The 23,659-nt window shown below is 35.9% G+C and overlaps 2 protein-coding genes across 17 annotated transcripts in view; one reads left to right on the top strand and one right to left on the bottom strand.

Annotated features, from left to right (window-relative positions):
* LOC129574036 (maternal protein exuperantia) overlaps positions 1-23,659 on the top strand; it is a 249,156-nt gene that overhangs the window by 207,525 nt on the left and 17,972 nt on the right. The window lies entirely within an intron of this gene.
* LOC129574024 (circadian locomoter output cycles protein kaput-like) overlaps positions 1-23,659 on the bottom strand; it is a 61,763-nt gene that overhangs the window by 23,333 nt on the left and 14,771 nt on the right. For 10 of the 16 annotated variants that reach the window (XM_055455309.1, XM_055455307.1, XM_055455305.1 and 7 more), the window contains one exon: positions 20,646-21,062. In XM_055455309.1, the coding sequence (XP_055311284.1) occupies positions 20,646-20,974 (329 nt within the window). In that variant the 5' untranslated portion in view covers positions 20,975-21,062. Of the gene's footprint in view, positions 1-5,945; positions 6,241-6,525; positions 7,102-15,879; positions 16,703-20,645; positions 21,063-23,659 lie in introns of those variants that run through there. The other 6 variants (XM_055455314.1, XM_055455319.1, XM_055455312.1 and 3 more) reach the window with 4 other exon arrangements.

The following is a 23,659-nucleotide window of genomic DNA, read 5'->3' as shown; positions in this document are numbered from 1 at the left end:
AAAATATACTGAAGATTCGGCGTAACTTCGGTGTGGAATAAATTGAATAACTTGAACTTGAATTATCAATATGCAGCACCATCTATATGTTAAATTAAAAATATTCTGGACAAACGGTGTAGCTTCGGAGTAATTTAACTTAAGTTAAATACATATATTTGTATTACAAATGGTATTGAACCTAATATATTGCACACCGAAATTACGCCGAATCTTCAATACATTTTTAACTTGGCGGGCGTCTAAACAGTGTAAAATAAATTGAACTACTTAAACTTGGCATTATTTTAGCGTAGAGTAAATTTATGGATTTCTCTTGGGTGACCTGCTGGCGATTGCTTTTTGAATTCAACTTAATTCGCTTTGAACATATTTTCACTCCATTTTTTATTGCGTTGTACAAGACCCGTTTCGAATGAAATGTGATTTCAACGAAGCGAAATCCGAAATTAAAATCCTGACCTTAATAATATGTATCTTATGGTAGGCAATGCATTTGATGCTGTAAATAATCGTTGTGTGTTGTTGTTGGCTTTGGAATCAAGTGGAAACTGTCAATGAACACATTTTGATTTTTGATGACAGAGGCCACGATGGCTACTATCCAAAACTTTGACTTTTAACAGACTTCTTAGAAACATATTCAAATTTATGGATTTTATTTTCATCAAATTTTTGACCGACACAACACAAAAAAGCGTTGAAATAAAATCATGTTCATGTAATTCACTTTTGAGATAACTCAAAAAAAAAATTTACACTTTTTTCGTTACCAATGTGAAATAATGTACGATGATCATTCACATTGAATGTACATAAAACACATAAGTGAAGAATACAATATCATCATATAAATGTATTTAATAATTTTTGACAATATTAAAATGATTTGCATACAAAAAGTATACTGCGATTAAAACTACATTCCATGTAGTGCTTACACTCCTAAATTAATGGAGAACTTGTCATCTTGACATGTTATAATATAGCGGTTTACCCGATGTAGAGGGGAATTTAACCTCAAACTGGATGAATCTCTACATAAATATATGGCGCTCTCTCCGACAAATTCTCCATTTATTTTAGGAGCATACGATAGTTATTTGATGAGAAACATCAAATAGATTGATTATCACCTTTGAGCGTAAGTAGGTATGCAATCACCGGGCGAAAAACCGGATCGAACATCCAAAACTGACTGAATATACCAGTTATTTTGGACAGCGTTTTATTTTATGTGGAACCTTCAAGATGGGTGTCTATGCCGTTTCGATAAATGCCAGCCTATCTATCTATATGTATTTGTTTTTTTTTCTAACATTTCATGTGAATGGTTTTGTTGCGAGAGTTGAGTATTTCGTGAATATTTTATCCGCTGGTTCGTCTTTAAAACGCCATGCAGTCACAAAAACAAATACATTGAATTATCTACATTCACAATTGAATATGCGCTACATACATAATAATGAACGAATTCTGATTTGAAGGAACCTTTGCAACGCCATAAACGTTGATATGAAGCAAAACAATTTTTTTGTTTTGGTTTCTTGATATTGTTTACATGAAACATTCGATTAGATTCAAATGGAAACAATCCAAATTCGACCAAACTCAAAAAGAAAATATAATGCGTTTCAAAGTAGAGTAGGCGATGTGAACAAAGTGCAATGTTTTGTGTTGTTTATGTTGGCCCCCGTTTCCAACATCAACACACCGTATAATAAGTGCGACTGGTCGTGACTTCAATTTGCAATCCTTTTTGTGTCTCACGATAACTACGGCACAGAGTGAATTTTTTGTGCAGCTAAATTAAGACGCTAATATTGATTTAGCATAGATAATTTCAGCTGATAATAATCTCAAATTGTGAATGCCGCTCTTGGCAACACGTTCAAATGAGAAGAATCAAATTGCAGTGTATATGATTGATGTGATTTGAATTTTGGTGTGTGCTCGATCAAGTTATCAATTGCACCACATGATATGCTATTTTTTCAACAATGAAAGCCGATGCAAACTAGCAACCGTACACATATGAAAACTATACAAATATATTCACACATTCGCCAATTAACGTTTCGTATGTTGCGAAATGACAAACGTTAGCCACAAGAATGTAAACATTCAAATCAAGTACGTTCACCGACATCAACACGGCCGATTGTGCGATACATGCTCTTGATATGAACTGAGCGACTACGGGTTGAAGGTTAAACTATTTGAATCAAGAATCACTAAACGACATAATTTCATATAATACACACGCATATGTACACTCTCGAACGAAATGAGAACGATCTCTCCATAAGTCGTGAACTGCTACCGTGGCCATTCAATTTACCGATGAGATTCATTTGAGAAATGGGACAGGCCTTCTTTATTCTCCGACTTTTTTTCGATATTAATTAATGACGCCTCAAAAACGTTGGAGCTGATAACATAGGAAACCATATTCGCAACACACACACACACACTGAATCAAATTACTTTGATGATTGATAGACAAATTGAACAACATAAATCGTATAAGTTTTGCGTGTTTTTTCTTTCGTTCAGTTTCTCTCTTCAGTTCTGTATCAAACACGTCAAAGTGGTGGTCAACTATGTTGAATTTTTGCTCATGTATTGGTTTACCAATATGTTTATTAATGCAGATGGATCAAATTTCATTGACATATATTTATCAATGATACGAACCGATTCGCGAAATAATAGAAGTTGAGGCGAAAATACAATTTGCAGGCAAAAATAAGTTCAGTTTGTTTGATGGTCTATTGGAAGCGTGGGCTTCTCTTTTTGCCTGACAGTTTATTGACATGTGAACCGAGTGCGACTGAATGCATGTATTTTGCGTTGTTCGCTCTCCAAAATTCCGAAAAGTTTGTGATTTTGGGTATTTTAGCCGAAAACGTTTAGCATGACACACCCTCCACACGTTCATCGATGTTTGGCTCAATTTCGTCCACATGTTTACCTTTCTCTTTACTTTTCGCCCTGGAATTTCAAGCCGCTTATTTGCTATCACTATAACTATTTATGGATTTCCATTGGCAAAGCGTACCATGCAGACAGTCAGCTCGCTATTGTTACCAAGTGTACAAGTACATTATATGAAACATATTGAATACTTAACCGATCGAATTACCTCGACAAACAATGGTAAAACAAGCAAAATCAGACGTCTGATATCATTGAACGCTTTCTATGATATAAAATTAGCCAAAATCCCCGTGCAATTTGGACACAGACCAAATTTGAAATCGTTTATTTTGAATCAATTTGAAATGGAGCGTTTCCAATTTGGGACCGTGATTTTCGAAACGAAAACTGCAGAAATTCGAATAAATTTTGATCAAAATATACTCAGCTTTAAGTCAAAAAAACGTTCAATGGCAATTGAATCCACATAAGATGGTTCTTTTTCTATTTGAAAAACCAACTTGAAAGCTTACGATTCGATAATTTATTCATTCAAACCAAGAGACGGCTGTCATGTTGTTGCGCTCAATAATAAATTTGAAATCCATTTCACGGATGAAGAAAAATCGAATTCTTATAATCATTCTGCAATTTGATTGAAAAGTAATTGAAAAAGAAAGCACATAAGTTGCATGGAAACCATACTGAAATGGCTCAATAAAAACGATACTTCAATGAAATCACCCTGTAAAATGCTCGATAAGGTAAAATGAATGAATGAATGTATGAACGAACGTGTCTCACACAACAAGTGAAGCATTTCAATGTAAAATTTCAACAAAAGTAACCAGTTCACGTAACAACAAAACAAAGAGTCGTGAGAGAGGGGACGAGAGCGAAAGGAAGAGAGAGAGAGAAAACAGAGAACGAAAATCAAGTCGTTCAACAAGCAACATATCGTTTCGAGCCTACGCGTATCGGAAGGGGAATAGATTGCTGCAGCTGACACAAACATCGAGCATATCAGAAACCATAGAAACCAAATACATCACATGAATGTGTGTACATTCATCATGTTTTTTGCGAGTGGGTTATAAGGATTAAATAATAGCATGAGAAAGAAAAATGTTCGTCGCACATGAGAATGATATCGCAAGGAAATTGCTCGAAATCAAGCACTCGATGTGAACCAGTAACAGTTGACCCGACAAACTTTGAATAAATCATTTCAAACTAAAGTACAAAGTAAATTTGATAACAGATTTTCGGTTTGATTTCTATTTGTCGTGCTTTTTACTGCAAGTGTTCGAATCGAACAATTCACACACGATGAAGATGTCGCTTAGCATGCGTTGTACGTCGAGCTTTATGATGTGATTAGCTTGTAATCGTTCTAAATTCTCATTTGCATTGAAATTGGTACAGATTGTTTAGAAGCGAATAAAGTGTAAATTTTTTTGGAATTTCATCATTTAGCTTCCACCTAAAGGATGGGAAACAAGTGATGCGATTTAAGATCGAATTCAATTTCGGTCAAATAGGTTCGGAACAAATGATACAGTAATCATCGATCGATTCGATTTGTTGTCCCGTCATATTTGCGATGTTAGAATTAATTTCAATTCATTGGCATAGCAGCAAGCTCCATTTTGACTTTGATGAATTTTCTTCCACCCTGACTGTTTCTGTTATGTGCTGCTGCCGATTTTCGACACCGAAAACCACGCCATTGTATTAGACATATTTGATGCTGTTGTTCATCCACACATTATCTTTTCTCATTCAACATTTCGCTGAATCACACATGTAATATAGATAGCCACATTATATAAAATGCAAAACATCAAAATGACACCCCCCCCCCCCCACACACACACACACACACACACACACACACACACACACACAATAAACTAAGCGTCATGATATAATTAAGAAAATTTCAATGGGATGAAGAGTTAATCTTGAAGACATAATAGCCGTGTATTTGAATGGATGCGAATTTGTGTTTGTGTGCGGTGGAAAGCGCAGTCTCTAGCATTGATTTGGAACAAACAGTATTCGAAATCTTTTTGTTAAACCACAAAAGCAATCGGCTTCGTGCAAACGAACAGTCTTTTCGGTTTGAACGGAAATCAATGAAACTACTCTGGATGGACATATAATTGGAATGTGTATTTTGCACATTTATGTCCACCCAAACATTTCTGTCCACCCAAATCCACTATTACATTGTGTGGTCAATTTTCTTACAGCACTGCAATAACCGTTTTCAGACACTGATACGTAGTGTTCAATATGAAGAATTCATTATCCTCTCAAATCACCCCCAGCTAAATTCGAACACGTATTCATATTTGATGATCTTACCGTCTGGCGGGGATTTGGTATGTTTTTGTTGTCGTTGATGCTGCTAAAGACACACCAAATTATCATCATTTTCATTATTGTCATTGATGTTGCGATTATTTATTATTCATTGCATTAAAATTGTGGATGTGTGAGTGTGTGTGTGTGTGTGCACGCGGAAAATAATGTATATATTGCTTTATAAATAAAGAAAGTCCTTGTGCGGGTGGAAGAATAGAGAGCAAAATAGATTGAGCATTTGGATGGAAATTCAATGATGCGCGCTCACAGACAAGTGAGTCAACAGTCCATTTTGGGCTATGTACTTTTCTGTCTATCCAGTTTTACTTTATTCACGCTGGTTTCATGTATTTTGAGCCATGTCTGGCGCCAACCATATTTTTCGCATTGCTTTATGATTTGACCTCGATTATTTTGAGAACAAAAATGGAAATCCGACAACGATGAAATAGCACGCCATTTCGATTGTTGCATGATGAGAAAGGCAGGGAGAGCTTTTTTCGTCGCCTCTGCAATTTATATACCACCAATATTCACTTATGGCCGGATAATAGTTATGTGATGCTTACAATTTTCAATGATTTCTTCGAAAGTAAACAACTCAAATTGTCGGTGCACAAATGGGCGAATGAGTGTTTCTTATGTAAAGACTATACCTGTGATCTGGTTGGGGTGTGACGGCGATCGGTGGCTGATACCATGTTCGATTTTCATGCGACTGCATCATGGCCATGTGTTGATGATGCATGGGATCGCTTGTGTATGGCGGCGGCGGAGGTGGTGGTGGTGGAAGTGAGGCTACCGATGATGCTGGAATTGCCGCAGACAAATTTTGCATGTAATGGACTGGTTCGGCGTAAGTGTTTGATTCAAATTGCCCTAAATAGTTGGTATAACTATGGGATGGATACCCCATTTCGTGATACATGTTCGATGCCTGTTGATTCAATGCTACAAAAATGAGGCAAACGAGGAAAGCATTGAAACAAGGGATACAGTGTAATTGAACCATTGCGACAAACAAATTCTCTCAGAATATTTTAGTTTTAAAGTGCAACATAAAGTTTTTTTCATATGGAGTTGTTGTTGTAAGCTCTATATAAAAAAAAATTCATGTTGCACTTTGAAACTAAAACATTCTGAGGGAATTTGTTTGTCGCAATGGTTCAATTGAGATTGCGTTCAAGATCAAACAAATCGACAATAATCGACTGAACGCTTTTGCAAAATGTTTACCTGCAACTGTTTCTGTTTCAGGTTTTCGTCGATATTGACTTCTAATATCCTCGGAACGACATTGTGAATAGTTCACAACGTCTGTTGAATTGCTTGAATTCCATTCCTCATATGGATCCAGTTCGATGGATTTTGGAGATATACACGAATACCACTCAAAAACATTTAAAAAATTCGTTGTCGTATCACGATAATATCGGTGGTTTGTGTTTCTCTCTTTGAATTATCTGATCGTTGTGTGTCGAGCGTTTTATTCGGAATAGATACTTCTATTATGTCTCCCTATTTCAAATATAGTATATTTGACGATTCTCGTTTGAATTTCAATGGGTTCGTTTCACTAGGTAATTTTCTCGGTCTTTGATTTGTCCACTTTGTTTGCAAATATACAATCACTGGAATCACAGCTTTTCACTTCCTTTTGTTCTCACTCAAAATGCTTTTATCAATTGAATTTGAAATCGTTTATGTTGAAAATACCGAATTACTTTTCCACCGGCGACTCAATTCAGTTGCTGCTTTATGCTCGTTTAAATTGTGGTAATAATCCACTTTCATTGCATCTCGACAAATCATCTGGGTGAGTAGCAGAAAAAACATTGAAAACGGACAATTGTGAGATGAAATCACAAAAAAAATAAAATAAATGGCATTTAGTGGGCGCCGAATAAAGCGCAAATAATACTGCGACAGATTTGATTTGAATAACATTGTTGATTACGTTAATCGCGGCCAGAACCGAAATGGTTTCACATTCCGTAGCTCGTTCATATGTATATCGTGAAGTAAACAATATTTCCACTTAACATTCTATATTCGATAGTTTACCCACCCGTGTGGAAAAAAATGACTGACTGACTGTAACTTCAGTTGACTTTAGTTGATTGAATTTATATTTTTGTTCTAAGAAAATCACTTCGTCCCAAATTAAGCAACTTACATTGACTTGTAACTTCAAATGATTTCAGTTAACTATGATAGACTGACACTACGCGTTGTACTGAAATGTCAATCAAAGTAAGTCATTTTTGTCCGAAATCAGTTAACTGACTGCTCAGTTACAATATTCTCACACGGGCACACTGCGATTGCACTGTGTTTTCTGATTTTGTTCAATATTTCCTTAGATTTGTGGTGTGTTGTTATTGCGTGCGTGAATGTGTGTGTGTTGTTATACAACCGGCGCTGATTTTTTCTATCGACCCATTTTACCAGAAATGGTTGGCGCGCAATTTATCATTTCTTTATCGCCTCTCCTCTCATTTGTCGTGCTATATGCACTCTACTCTCTGGTCGGCGATCATATTTGATACGAAACTTGTTTGTTCGATTGAACCGCGACCACCTTCTAACTATATGCGTTGAAATATCAGCGTAATATGTATTAGATCGCCGTGAGTTTAAAACGTCGCAATTAAAAACATTTGATCCTTTTCAATTTGTTTTTGGTTTTGTTTTCATCGTGTTTATTTTATTTACTGGTAGAGCAATAACAAAATATTATATTCGGTATTCTCCGTCTAATCCGCGTTGCGTTGTTGACTGTTTTTTTTTGTGTTTGTTGCTACTAAATAACTGAAGATAAGTGAATTGTGCTTAATGATTGCACTCGATGGAATGACGTCGACAGCCATTTTTATTACTCAAGAAATAATATGGCAATGAGATATCACCAACAGCAACGACGACGATAACAACATTGTGCGAACGTGTGCAAAGCAACCATATTTTTAATAGACCAATTTTATATTTGATCATAGCATTCTATTGGTCTCAACTAAATTTGCGTCTGTTTGCATCATTTGGCAAGCTACAATTCGTTTCTCGATTTGCGTAGATCCCACCCTTGGAGCCATTGTTAAATCCACGCAAAGTATATTTATAATCGGGCAATTCATTTAATTTCAGTTCTTTATTTTTTAATCACAGAAGAGGGCTGCTTCGCATTTATTGTTGAGATCAAATTTGAATCGAATGAATTGTTGTAGCACTTGTATGCGAGCTCTCCCATAGCTCAAGCCAACTGTCGTAGCTACTCAACTATTATAGCGCAGAACAACTCACGCACACACGCGCAAATACATACTATGACACATTGATCTCAAACTAGTCTCTCTCTCTCTCTCTCTCTCACACACACACACTCCCTTAGAAACGTGTTTATAAAAATATATCAGTATGCATTATTAATAGAAATAATTTTACAATTTAAATGACATGCCAATTTGGATGTGTTGGTGTGTTCCGCTTTGTGTTAGTGTGAGTGAGTGATACATTGGGAGAAAATGTTCGATTCGATGTGTATGTTGATCGAATTGTGCTTGCATTCATGCGTTCTGCTAACTTGGCTAACTTTCAAGTAGTGATAAAACATACTAAACAAATAGAAGCATCACCAAAGAATCGGCATACAGACGCAAGCACGCATACAAAGCTCTGACACATCTTGATGGATTTGGTCAACACTATCAAATTGCTATCATTTGAAGTTCGAACGGTTGTTGTTGTCATGAGTGTGAGAGTGTGTGCGTTCGCCTTAGTCTTAGTTAAATATGCGTATGCAAAACAAACATTTCACAAATTTATAATCATCCTTTCGATGTGGAATCCACATTGTGGATCTATGTAAGCCTTTTGCATATTGTGCTTTCGTATCTATTATACGCATTCATTTGAATGATATTTGTTTGTGTTCTTGTTGATTTCTGTGCGCGCCTTGTTTCATCGCTGTCAACACTGAACAGATACAATGAAATACGTAAAGATGAGAGAGTAAGCATCTCTTGCGCGTCACAGCGAACGCAGCACGCCGTGTATTGCATGCGGAATTATTGTTTCAAAAATAGCTCGCATCTTAAAATTGTTGCTGTGTAGCGACAAATGATCGAAAAAAAAATTCAACGCGAGATATGAAACCCCCTTTATCATGTGAACTTCGGTTCACTTGTCTGTTTTAAGTAAGCGCCCAAGCGCCTTAGCTTTGTCTTCTGTTTTGTGTTAGTTGGCGCTTTTCGGAGCGATCACATTCCCAGCGAATCACACAGTTTGTGTGTGCATATTGGACTAAAAGTATCGAAATGGTAAATACTTCAACGATTCCACAGGATATCAGTTCGGAAATATTATTTCATTATTTAGTGGAAACAACAACAATTTGCAAACCATCGAAATATGTAGTCATTTGTTACTTTGCCTGCGGTTGGCAAAGAGTTCTACCCACATTTTGATTGACGTGAAAATTACAGATTTACATTTTCGATATGTTATTAATACAGTCACTCACAAAATTGTCTGTACACCTCACGATTTTCATACAATTTGGCGTTTTACGTGTCTCAAAAAAATATGCTTCGCGAAATCGAACCTCGAAGATTTTTGGTATACTGTAGGTGGAAGGCCTGAAGACCAAAATAGTGAAATTTCAGAATAAAAAATCCACAGGAATTAAAATGGGAGATGATTATGTATTCACAAAATTGTTTGTACACCCAATTTTACATAGACTCTAATGTAAAATTGGGTGTACAAACAATTTTGTGAATACATAATCATCTCCCATTTTAATTCCTGTGGATTTTTTATTCTGAAATTTCACTATTTTGGTCTTCAGTCCTTCCACCTACAGTATACCAAAAATCTTCGAGGTTCGATTTCGCGAAGCATATTTTTTTGAGACACGAAAAACGCCAATTTGTATGAAAATCGTGAGGTGTACAGACAATTTTGTGAGTGACTGTATGTTATTGCCCGACATATTTATTATTATGTTATGTTGGGATTTTTTTTTATCTTAATAACGTTATTAAGTTTCAGCATAATAATAACATAATATGTTATGCGTTATATCGGGTGTTATCTTAATAAATCCTAAGATTCGGCGGTAATAACATTTTATTAACTATAATAATAACATATTATTAAGATGCAATCTTAATAACGCTTTTTTCGCGCATTCTTTTCCCTAGCTGGAGCATGCATTATTTTAAGAAATTTTTAGAGCTGTCCATTTTCAAGAAAATTTAAGTAAAACACTGCCCATTTTTGAGTTTACAGCTGCCCATTTGGGATTTAGAACTGCCCAAATGGGCAAGAGCTGCCCATTAAAATAATGCATGAGCTGGAGAGAAAAAAAGCACTGTACGATGTACACACCTATAACAATGCAGACAAAATATGGTAAATTGATCCTTTCAAGGTCGGGACTGGCGATTTCCTAATTTTAATGGTTAAGTTCAATACATGATAATTCCGTTTCAAAGAGCATTTTAATTTCATTGCAACAGTGCAAAAAATTCATGTGTGTACTCCGCAGTGAAAAAACAACTTGTCAGTGCTCCGGCGAAAAAAATGCGCGAAAAAAGCGTTATTAAGATTGTATCTTAATAATATGTTATTAATTGAGTTAATAAATCTAATCTTAATAATATGTTATTATTATAGTTAATAATATATTATTAGCGCCGAATCATAGGATTTATTAAGAAAAATTCAATACATTTAGTAACATATTATGTTATTATTATGCTGAATCTTAATAACGTTATTATTATGTTATGTTGGACCAATATATCGGCCGTTATTATTATGTTATTAAGTATAGGTAATAATATGTTATTGCCTGTAAATCTGTAGTGAAAATCATCAAGTTATTGTGAGTCCAACAATCACTTTTCCAAATAAGATTACTTTCGAAAATTTGGTCAAATCAGAGATGTAAACATGCGTGATTGTGCAGCTTTCGATAAAAAAAATCCCAGTTTGTAAATTCCGTTCGAATTTCGAACCACACGCTTATTGAGTTGAGATTTTGGTTGTATTTTCTTGTCTGAGACAAGAAGTTAGAGTTTACAAGTTAGAGTTTACAAGTTGTCTCGGCTTACACTTATCGAACAACTGATATATGCTATGTATGGTAAATAGACCATGGGAACTTTTTTTTGGCAAAGGTTTAAACAATATTCACCGACGACGGTGTCTGCCGATATGTGGTGCGGGAAAAGTGGGGTTAAATTCGATGTAGAGAATTACACATAAATAATTGAGCGAGTGATTAATCAAACTGCTGTTTCAGGCCTTAATGTGAATTCAAACACCCCAAACCAATGTGTAGGTATGTATTTGTTGTTCTAGCTGCTAAATGATGAGTAAATTCACGAAAGAACGCGCACGTGTGTATATGTTAGTCATAATGAGAAAGTGCTAGGATCATCAAACAATGTGAAGCAGACGCGAGACAAATATTGGTCGCGTTGACGTCACTTGCCAAACCGATGAGCCGAGGGCATATATTCGATTTATATTTCGAAATTGATACCTCGCTGCTGTCGATGAGGCGCGATCTGTTGGCGATACCACAATGCTCAAATGGAATGCCATATTCAAAGCTTTTCTCTCACTCTGTTTTTCTTTCAATTTTTACGATTGAATTATTTGTTCGTTTTCATTTTATTTACTTTGATTTTATTTTGACCGTTGTTGCGGTTACCTTGTTACCACGAGCTACTTGCCATATCAACCAATTTGTTTTCATTTCATAAATTCCCGTTGAATGTATGTTTTGACATCAAAAATACCATGAAATGAATCCAATAAATTCCCACATTTGCTTCTTGTAAAAGTAATTGAATTGTGCGGCATTTGAGAAAAGCTGATTCGATCATCAAATAAGAGAATAAGAGAGAAAAAAATACAGAAAATCAATTTTCTTTCTATGTCATTGTCCAGAATGTATGCGAAAACTTTTCATACTTTTTAAATACGGAAATTTTGGAATTTCACTTTTTAAGCTCTTACTTCGTCAAATACCGTATCGCACTCAGAACAACCAGAATGAATGTTGAGGAATGCTTGCGTCGCAGAAATTGTTATGATTTGATTTCAATTGAATGTGTATAAATAAAATACACCAAGTATGAAACCACTCAACTTCAAGGAACACACACCCTGGAATATTGGGGAGAACCAACCAACTTCAATGATGATGGGCGGAATGAAATCTTTACCGCTTCTCCAATCCGCGTACATATTAAACGGGCTTGAACATATTTCATCAAAGTGTACCAAAAAGAAGCGAATTACTCAGAACCAACAGTTATAGGCCTTTTGCATGAAATGTAATTGCTTATGTATGCTCAGCTCATTACTCACGTGTATGGAGAGAGTCTAATTTTGAATTTCATTATGCAAACAAGTAAACAAGCATTACAAAAATCACCTTGTGAAGAGAACAAACGATAGGATTAAATTATGGCTGCCAGCGCACAAATTGAAGAAAAAAATCAAATGATTCCAAAAACGTTTTGCAAAAAATTATCGTACCTACATTTGCACACACATACGCATACACCAAAAGAGCCTCTCTAAACAAGACTGCTGGCATTACCAAACAATGATTACATTGCACATAAATATGACATGGAATGGCATACAATGGTCATATTTGCGTTGTGCAAGCAAATGATTTTCCGTGTTTTTCAAAACAAACTCACTTTGGTTTTTGACGACTTGCATGGTATATCATGACATGTTGATACATCATTTTTAATGCTTCACATTTTAAACCTTTTTTTAGACAGAATGAAAACAAAGTGCTTCTTCTCTAAAATTAATTTTAACGCAAACATGCGAAATGATTGTAAAACATTGAACAAACACTGAAAATATTTGGTTACGTATTTTTCAATAAAGTACAGAACAATGGTAATCAACGCGTGACACCGGATAGAAACAAAATCTTTCGACATTCTAGGAAAATTCGATGTATCTGTGGGTGAAATAAATGCCACTTTGATCGTCACACAAATTGATATCTCACTGCAAAGCTAACTGCGATAGGTAATGTAATCAGAATTATCATTCAATGGCAAAAAAAATGTATATTGATTAGAAAATTTTGATTAGAAAGAAATTGGGTCGACAATGATTCAAAACAAGGATTATACTACACTTAAAAATTGCACATAAGTGTGCGCGAAATAGCATAAGTTTTCGACGTTCGAGTTTTTTTCCATATAGGCCAATGCAATTGAATATAATATTATTAAATATTTACGCATGGAAATATCTCGAAAACGGCTGGATAAATCAGCAAAACGGACCGTGGTGTCACTCCCGAAGGAAGTTTTAACACCCGGCTGGTTTGATGGCCTAGAATACAAATCTGGTGAAATTTCGGCTGATCCATGGATTCTCTGGATTTGGCCAGATTCCAGTGCTTCCTTTTTTATGCGCATCTGTAAACACATTCTACCTATGTTTTGTTATGAAAGAAATTGAAGTGCTAGAATCAGGTCGAATCCTGAGAATCCATGGATCAGCCCAAATTCCACCGGATTTGTATTCTAGGCCATCAAACCAGCCGGGTGTATATACTCCCTTTGGGAGTGACATCACGGTCCGTTTTGCCGATTTATCCAGCCGTTTTCGAGATATTTCCATGTGTACATTTGGCCATAGAAGCCAATGCAATACCAGCGGCGCTCCGAGGTTTTCATACAAACTTCCCATGTTGACGGTCGCAATACAGCCGTAAATCGAAAAAAAATTTAAATTTTTTTTTTCCAATTTGATACAGTATTTATTGTGCCCAATCCATTGGTGCTATCGCACTAATTGATTTGCTTGCACAACGCAGTTATCATAAAAAAGCCTCAAGTCAAAATGCACAACCAAAACGCCTCATACATTTGTATTGCATAAAAGAGTCCCATGAATAAAGTGAGAATAAAAGTGCCCCATAATCATGGGACACTTTTATGCTCACTTTTTTCTTGAGTCTCTTTTGTTGCTATACGAATGTATGAGGCATTTCGGAACGAACTTTTTTTCGCAGGTCAAGAATATTCTCATGCGTTCAACTGAAATAGCGGTAGTGCGTGATATATGGCGTGGATTTTTTCGACCGTTCACAAATATTTCTGGAGCAAGGAGATCAAATGATAATTTACTTATTTGTGTATGCTGACATGTGCTAGCATAGTTTTTATTCTTGAATATATTGGATTGTGCGCACGTCTTAGGGAAAACGTCCTCATAAAAATTCAAACACGAATATCCATTGATTACAATGATGCGACAGTAATTGTTTCGCGTCGATTTGGATACAGTATCCAATCGTGTTTGTGTCATTGCATGAGTATCGGGTGGTATTTTATGTGTAGTTTTGTGTGTTGGTTTGTTGATTTCGATTCTACTGTCCATTGAAAACATCAAATGAATTTGGTGTGAAAAAAAAGCTTTCATCAGTCCTAATCGGGACCTTGACAGTCCGTTTATATATGCGGATTTTCTGACTGAATTTCCACGGTTGCTACCATTGAAAATTGTACGAGCATTTTTCCAACGGGTAATTGACCATGAGTTAGTCATCACGCATTCTTATTGGGTTTTCTTTCCGGCAATCTCATTTGGAAAGGATTAAACGTTAAGTTTTGTGTGTGTGGAATCAAATGAAGGAATTTTTCCGGCTTTATTTGTTTTCAATCCGTTTTTTGTCTATCTATTCGAATTACATTTTCTTTGTAATTTGTTTCATGAGCAATATTCGGTTGTTACTGTGGCACTCACTTCGATTTCATTACAAGCTTTTTTTTCTCTCGTTTTTTTTTAACTCTATGTTTGTGTTTATATTTTGTGTGTATGTATATCATGCAATAATAACATGTTATCTCCGAAAACAGTAAGTCGAACTTGTTCTCATTTGCTGATAACCTGCCGATGTGTTTCCAGCACTTATGAGAATATTATTTCTTTTTTTCTTCATTTCGTTTGCAAATCGCACACAGAATTTTTCATAAAACAAATATCATATGTATATAAATTTCGTTTTCTCTTCATTTTGCCCTCAATATAAAATTGTTTGTGATAGCAGACACACGATGGTAATGTCAAAAAAGTGGATTTGGACATTACGTGGAACGCAACGATTTTCCAAGTATTTGGCATATAGTCAGTTTAGCGTGGAAAATCCATCCGAGAGCTCTTTTTTTTGTTATTTTCTTCTGTTTTTCTTATTTTGATTGCTTAAGCGATACTTTGTAAATTTCCATTACTGCGGATAATTTCGTTTCCATTTCTATTAATGCGTGTGGTATCCGTCTCTGATTGGCTATAAATAGAACGAATGCGTGTTTATACAATTCCGTGCCATCGAAAATGGGACAAATCGAGTGGAGAGGCCTTTGGCCGCCCATTGTTCTATTTAATCGAGAAACACACTATAAAAGAAATGACGCGATATAATAAAATAGAAAAAAAAACATTGATCAGTTGGGCCGGCATCGCGATTAAAATTCAAATCAAATCTGTCGTCATTGTTGAATATTGCTAGAAAATTTGGTTTTGTTGTCAACTCACATGCTACGCATTGATTTACAGTGCATTCGTGAAATGCGCTGCATTTGAGGGTTGAAGCCGTTAACACGTCGATTATTTGAATAATCTGGGATCACTTGGGTGCGACATGATGGCTTTTTTATTTGTTATGATTTCGGGACTTTTTTCGGCTGTCCAAATGAAATGCGGACGTGTTGATAGCACATTTAAATTCACACAATCATTCGAAATGTAAAATTAACAAAACAATCACACACACACACCAACACATATGAGCACTAATGTATTATAAAAGAAAAGCAAATTCTTTTCCGCATTCAAGATTGGTGATCGTTTTCGTAAATTTGTCACAAATCCATTTATTAAACTCACGAACTATGTCCAAAGCACTTTATCACATAGAATGTTTGTCTCTGTTTTAATTTCTTTTCTACATTGGTCTCGCGCACATCCCAAAAATATGCAAAATCCTTTTCGGCTGCTTGACGATAACGACAACAGAACACAAAACAAAACTCGCTCACTCACTCACTCACTCATTCATTCACTTCGGTTGGCCAACAAGGAAAGAAAAACACATTCATCTAGGTAATTGTGATCACTGCAGTCGTGTAATCAGAAACAAACTCATTTACTCTATTCGATTTGTTGATTGAACGAAATATTTTGTCGAGAAATAGAACGAACGCACACACAGTCCTTGAAGTCCAAGCCACAAGGATAATTATGGAATCTTATACTGAATGGAAGTCTAACATACAATTTTCGTCTTCATTTGAATGGAAAAACGGACCGTATACATCTTCTAGATTTCACAGACGAACGTAGACTAATCAGTCACAGGCGAGCGTATCATAGCAAACGATATGCTTCGAAATTTATTTATTATATATATATATGTGTATACACACATGGATGTGTATAAAGGCGAAAAAACAGAGCAATGCAAAGGCAAAAGCACACACAACAACTCAATAAAGACGAAGAGAAGAGAAGAAAAAACACATTATCGTGTATCCGTGTGTACATGCGAATGTTTGTAGCTCTGCTGTGTATTGCCGAACGCGAATCAAACCACCGTGCCAACAGAGATAGAGAGAGAGGGAATGCACGAAGGCGACGGGCGACAAAATACACTGTTGCTCATCACCGCCATCGTCGCCGTCGTCGCTGTTGTCGTCGTTCGGGCGGATGGATATGTATATTCTCACTGGCAGAGCAACGCTATATTATACTTGTACACTCAACTCACTAGTGTCAGTGCTCTTTTTCTCTCCATCTTTCCACCTCTGTTTGCCTTTCTCTCTCTCCCTCGCACATTGACGAAAGCCACCAATTGTTGAATGTGTGCGAACGAGCGGGTGCGCTGTCAATCGCCATGAAATTATATATAATGGTTATTTCACTTTCGTCGGTGTTCGAATTGAATATTGTATCAGTGCTCAACGACGAAACTCAAGTGAAACGCGTAAGCGAATGCAAAAAGACAATCGAACAAACAAAAACAAAAACAAATACCATGATAATAAAAGCTTCTGCAATAATTGCAATTCAACAGATAAATACTTGAATGATATTTAATTATACTCGCAACGAATTGACGATTGGGGGAGAATGTGTGCGCCGCACAACAAGAGCAGTTGCGACGCTTTGTCCATTTAGCCGGCTATGGAAATTTGTATTTGTGTCTCACATCACAGCCAAATTTGCTTATTTTTCCCCAACGATGCCAAGCCAGTTATCAAGTCTTTTTTTTTAGCAACCGATTGCAAAACATCCATTTGAAATCGGTCGACGGCACAAAAGTTTTGCCGTCTTTGTCGAATTTCCATACACGGCCCATTCATATTCATATTTGATCTCATTTGAAATTTCCTACTTCCATATCTATCGAAGCGATTTCGATATCACTCGCTTATTTATCAGATGCTCAAACAAATCAAAAGATTATACGTAAACGAGGAATACCGAACGGTATGTTGTGATCATCAAAAAGGCGGCGGCCATATTGTCTGACAATCACGATCGATTAATTGCCCGTGTGAAAAAAAATGACTGACTGACTATACCTTCAGTTGACTTTAGATGATTGAATTTATGTTTTTGTTTTAAGAAAATCTCTTTGTCCCAAATTAAGCAACTCAGATTGACTTGTAACTTCGAATGATTTCAGTTAACTATAATAGACTTACACTACGCGTTGTACTGAAATGTCAATCAAAGTAAGTCATTTTTGTCTGAAATTAGTTAACTGACTGCTTAGTTACAATATTTGCACACGGGCGCTCAATGTCGAACAGACTCATTCGAATCGATTGCTAAGATAAAAATTTCACAAACGTCAATCATTAAATTGTTCCACATATTTTTTTTCTTCTTCTTCTCTCTATTCATTTGTACATATTAACGGTAATAGAATCGGCCACCTCACCCATTGCTCGCAGGCAAGAAATTAAAATGTAAGATTCTCTGAGATTTAAGAAACAAAAATTAAATATTCATTTGACTTTTTTTTTCGTTCATTCTGTTAAGTTGAGATGAATTGTTCGAATTTGCTGTGTGTCGATCAAATCTTAAGTAAAAAATCTGGCAAATTCTTTCAATAAATTTGGTGATTCGTTTGCGATGTATTAGCATCTTGACAGAGCGAATATGCTCTGAGAGCGCTGAGACGCCGTTGGAATATGGTCGACCGACCGTCGATGATTTATTGAACTTGCAAAATTTCAGCGCAACGATCATAATGATGATTAGTTCGTCCTGCTGTTTGCTTGATTACACATTTCGCCCGACATCGTACGTTCATTACATTTCCATTCATTGTGATTTCCGTGCAAATCCTGCGTACTGTCTATGGCGCAGCTCCTGCCTCCGGTCCCACCGTCGCCACCATCATCACCACCAGTTCATGCCGCTGCTATACACACTGCGCTACTGATCCATTCAATGTTTTTTCAATCGAAAATCGTCTGATTGGATTGTTGTCAAAAAAATCATAATTTCAAATTATTTGTCGCACTCATGTCGCCTGTCGTTCTCCCCCCACCCCATTTCTTCTCTCTTTCTCTTTCTCTTTCTCTTTCTCTGTCTCTTTTTCTCACTCCCTGTTCCTATATCTGGATCGAGTCGATCATTTTTGATTGATTGTGTACTGTACGTGTACACATTATCCGTAACATATCAAGCAGCATAATAGTGTATGTATTTTTAGGAGTTATTTATTTATTAAATTTATTTATTTTTTGTGTGCTTCAAGCACGGCGTTGAATTGGCGACCAACCAACGCAGTTACGCACCTAACATGAGATACTGCGAGTGTATAACACACGACAGTGGATTTTTATTTATTCGGGATTCAAAGGTATTCGTTTTTTGATTGATACAAAATAACGGATTGAAATTCAAATTCTACCGAATTTTGTGTGTGTACCAAAGAAATTCCAAAAGGCGTCGGTGAAGTGCGTGAGACACGCTTTTGTAGGGTATCCAACATTTGCTCTAGAAATTGGTATTGAAATGTTGTAATTCATTGAAAGAAGCATTTAGAATTAATGTATTCTTCTTCCAGCGAAAGAAAAAAAAATGCAAAGGACGTTGAGTTTGGAGCCAACGAAGAAACAAAAAAAAAGACTGTCTAGTGATGCGAATACAAGCTTTGTTGTAATTATGTAAAGGCCATGCAGAAAATGGCACATAGCGACTTAAAATGATTTCGTATGATATGCAAATAAATCGCAAGATTCGCGTATCACCTTGATATACAAATCGAAGAGAGATCGCATATGTGTATGATTCCAGTATTTGACTGTATTTTTTCATTCACCGTTCATTTTTTTGATTAACTGCCAAAGATTCATCTGCGATTTTTTTTTTCAAAACCACAAAGCTTCATATTTTCTTACCTGTTTTGTACGTCGATTTACTTGGGTTTGGTTGATTTATTTTCTCTTTTTTTTTTTCTTCATAATAGCTTCTTTTTCGGAGCCATATTTGTAAGCTCTCGTTTCGTTTCCATTTGCTTAAATTGGTTTTATTTTCGTTTCGATTAAATCTTAATTTTAACTTATTGTATGGAACGATTTTGGTCAAATGAAATGATTTTGGTGCTGAATTCCATTTGATTTTGATTTTAATTTTTGGCCGTCAATTTTTGAACGCGTTAATTTTTACAGTTGACACATACATGCAAATAAATATATATTTTTAAAATACAAAATATATTTACTGAATCAACAAAAGTCGTTGCAGGCAACCAAAAACTCATTATCGGCGCTTTTTGCATGTTTTGCAACAAATAAAAATATTGGCAATTATTATGTCTATCAGCGCAGTTTTCTCTCTCTCTCTCTCTCTCTCTCTCTCTTTCTCTCTCTCTATCTCTCTCTGTGTGTGTGTCTCTCTGGCTCTATGGCTCTCCATTCATTAATTTTGTCGTTGCTCTCATTGCTTCTCCGTCCAAGCTGTTTGTTTATTGTTTTGCTTTGTGTACTGTTTGTCTGGTTGTCACTTAGCAATAATTTGATTGCGTGATTGTTTTTACTCCGTCAATTAAATGGTACAATGAATAAATTATCGTGTTGTCTTTTGGTTCGGGCTGATTTTAATGAACGACAACAAGAAAAAAAAAATTCATACTTCACTGAAATTGTTTCGGTTTTGGTTTTCGTTTGCTTCATTTTACTTTCTTCTATTCCATTTCTTGTTGCCGTAGGCCCAATATAGGTAAACACAAGAACATTTGCATGTAAAAATCGTGTTATAAGAATAAAATAATACGTTGTACTTACCCGCCATAGCGTTCGTCGAGCTCCTTTTGTCGGTTGAGCGTTTTTGTGTCGACCAAAACGGTGCGCGAGCAATCATCCGAGTCCGATTCAATCATTTTAGTGGTGTCCGCTTGCGCTATACCATCCGAACTATCATTTATTTCGCTGGCCGATGTCGGACTGTCAATTGCCAGCAATGTCAGAGGTGGTTTATTGTCTATATTCGGAAAACTTAATTGACGATCAACATCTTTGAACAGTTTGTCGGCATTATTGATGGCTAAACGTATAACGGATGTTGTTGCTTCCGATGCTCTGGATGTAGTTGATTTTTGCGTCTGTTGTTCCATTCATGCGCTTCCCTTCGAACAGTATAAATTGAATTTTGTTTCTGTTTCTATTTCGTGTGGTACAACCAGTTTCAATACCACGACATCACTGCAAGCGCACGGATAAAGCAAAAAAAAAAAATTCGATTAGAATTCCGGATTCGGTTATATGAAATCAAGGCAATCTTAAATGTACACTTATTCAAATTTACATTCAATTGAAATAATCCGAACATCGGATATGACGGCCACAATGCCGAAAATTGCATGCATTTTCATTTAAAATGTTTGCATACTATTTCATGGTGTGTGTGTGTGTGTGTGTGCGCGCGCGCTTTTTTTCTCTTGAAAATAATAAGCGGACTAACGCGGTATGTCCATTTGTTTGCACAAAATAATTTATTGGATTAAATTACGCCAATTTCATTGTCGACTGACCGCCGTATACATTCAGTGTAGTATTTCATTCCTGATTGTCGTTCGCGACGATTCTGTTACTTTTGACTTTGTGTTCATTTTCGATGTCATTTACAATGATAACTTCTGCAATACTACGGTTATCCTTTTTGTGAAGAACAAGATGAATGTCAAGCGACAGAGAAATGATCGCCTTGTTTACATGTCGCGGTATCTTATTAATAAACGATTTCAACATTCATTCAATTGTGTACGTTGCAATTTGTTAGACTTTTTTTGGGTTTCCAATTTCAAAAATGTGAAACAAACACATTTTTACCCGTTCGTATCTACCCACAAATCGCGTGCTTAAATTTCATTCGGCCAAAACTTTGCGTTTTTGGCATGCAGTCGAAACTGGTTGAAACGGTGAAGCTTCCACAATGTGTTCATGACATTTGGTATTAGAAAACATTGACAGCGCTGTGAGCGTATTAAGTGCTTTGAGATAGAACTAAGATAACAAAGCACCGATTGATTGACATTCGTTAGCTTTTACAAATAATCACAGCCCCGTACGTGGCTCTAGTCAAGAGAAATCAACGGAATTGCCAATCTAATGAATCAATATGCACATGATAATAATTTATAATAGATTCAAGCCTTCACATTTGGGCTACAGACTAGAGATTGATTTGAAAATTAGTCATTAGGAGATTTTATAATCCCTTTAAAGTGAATCATGTTCCATCATAAAATCACATAATCATTGCATGAATTGTTTACCAATAATGTCCATGTCTTCGAACAAGAGTGTCTGACGGCTGGTGACAACATGCGATTGGACACGAAATGCAAAGTGTTCACTGTATCTGTTTGTAACCGATCACGTGTCAAAAGCGTTATACCTAAAATCGTGCCAAAATCAACGTTTCGTCAATATTGTGGAAAATTCGTATTTCTGCTTTCTCATTAGTTATTTACGTCTCAGTTTTCCATTCGTAAAGAGAAAAAGATTATTCGCAAAAAAAATGAACTGTGGTTGCACTGTACATTGAGTTCATATGCTAAAATACGGTGCGGTCGCGTATCGTTGAATGTATTCATTTTTCTGTCTATTAATATGAAATGATGAGAACTCGCAATACGACCCAGTTCAATACATTGATTTCCTCTTTTTTTTTCGGGGTGATAAAATGGCAATAAAAGTGAAGGAAAAAACCATGAAGCATATTGCAAAATGACATTGGTTCTTTCAAAAGTGTTTACAATAACCGAATTTTGCAATTGTTTGTATTTCCTCGAAAAAAAGTGCTCGAAAATTTTTGTTGAACCGATGGTTTGAATTCAATACCGTTTGCATTTTGTATGACGGTTGGCTGTTCAATCGTTGTTGTTAGCTGAGAATATGTGAAAATCACTTCTAAGCAACCAAATGCATAATGTCATGTCAGCGGCATTTTACAGAAATGCACAAATTATCTGACAGCAAATTACATTGTCATTAGAAACGTCTAAGTGGATTTGTATAAACATTTAGAGGCGAATACCGTTACGGACTCATGTTTAATTTCGTGGCGGTAATGCATTTCTCAGCCACCAATTGAAGTAGTGAATGTCATTACAGTAAATTAGGGAAAGCCCGTGATATTTCACAACCTAAAATGCATATACTTTTGATAAAATCCATCTTTTTTCTTCGAAAAGACTGCATTGAACGAAATATTATATTACAGGAATTGGAGAATTAGCATTTGTATGCACGTTGATGATAACATTTCTTGAAAATTATGTCATCGCACATCGTATCAGTAACTGCAAACACTAATAGTCGAAACGGAATAGCCGATAAAAATAGTTGAGTTTGATTGGAAAGAGGAAGAGAGAAAAAGAATAAAAAGAAAAAAAAAACACGCTTCTCGCAATAGCGGTCAATGGCATTTGCTGATCAATTAATGCAATTGACGTTTGTGGCTAGTTCATAACCGCTAGTTCATAATGGGTGACATGACCCAATGCATTTCAAAGCCCCATCAAACGATTGCATTGTTGTCGATCGTCACAAAATAAACGATTTGAATAAACATTGCGTCGAATGGTTGCACTTAGAACACAAAATGATAATAATAATAATAACATTTGTTTTAACGACGTTGTGTTGACAACTGCGATTCTGTCATTTTAAAAACTAATAATCAACATTATTAGGTGCACAATATAAAAAATGAATGATTTTTATTACTTGTAGTTCTACTTGAATTTGATAGACGATATCTATGCACGATAACGATAAAGATGTTGTCGCAACTG

This window comes from Sitodiplosis mosellana, unplaced genomic scaffold (genome assembly GCF_009176505.1).
Source record: "Sitodiplosis mosellana isolate CC-2019 unplaced genomic scaffold, AAFC_SMos_1.0 Smas_scaffold_6150, whole genome shotgun sequence".
NCBI lineage: Eukaryota > Metazoa > Arthropoda > Insecta > Diptera > Cecidomyiidae > Sitodiplosis > Sitodiplosis mosellana.
Note: the sequence above shows the minus strand (reverse complement) of the source record. Positions and strands in the feature narration are given on the sequence as shown.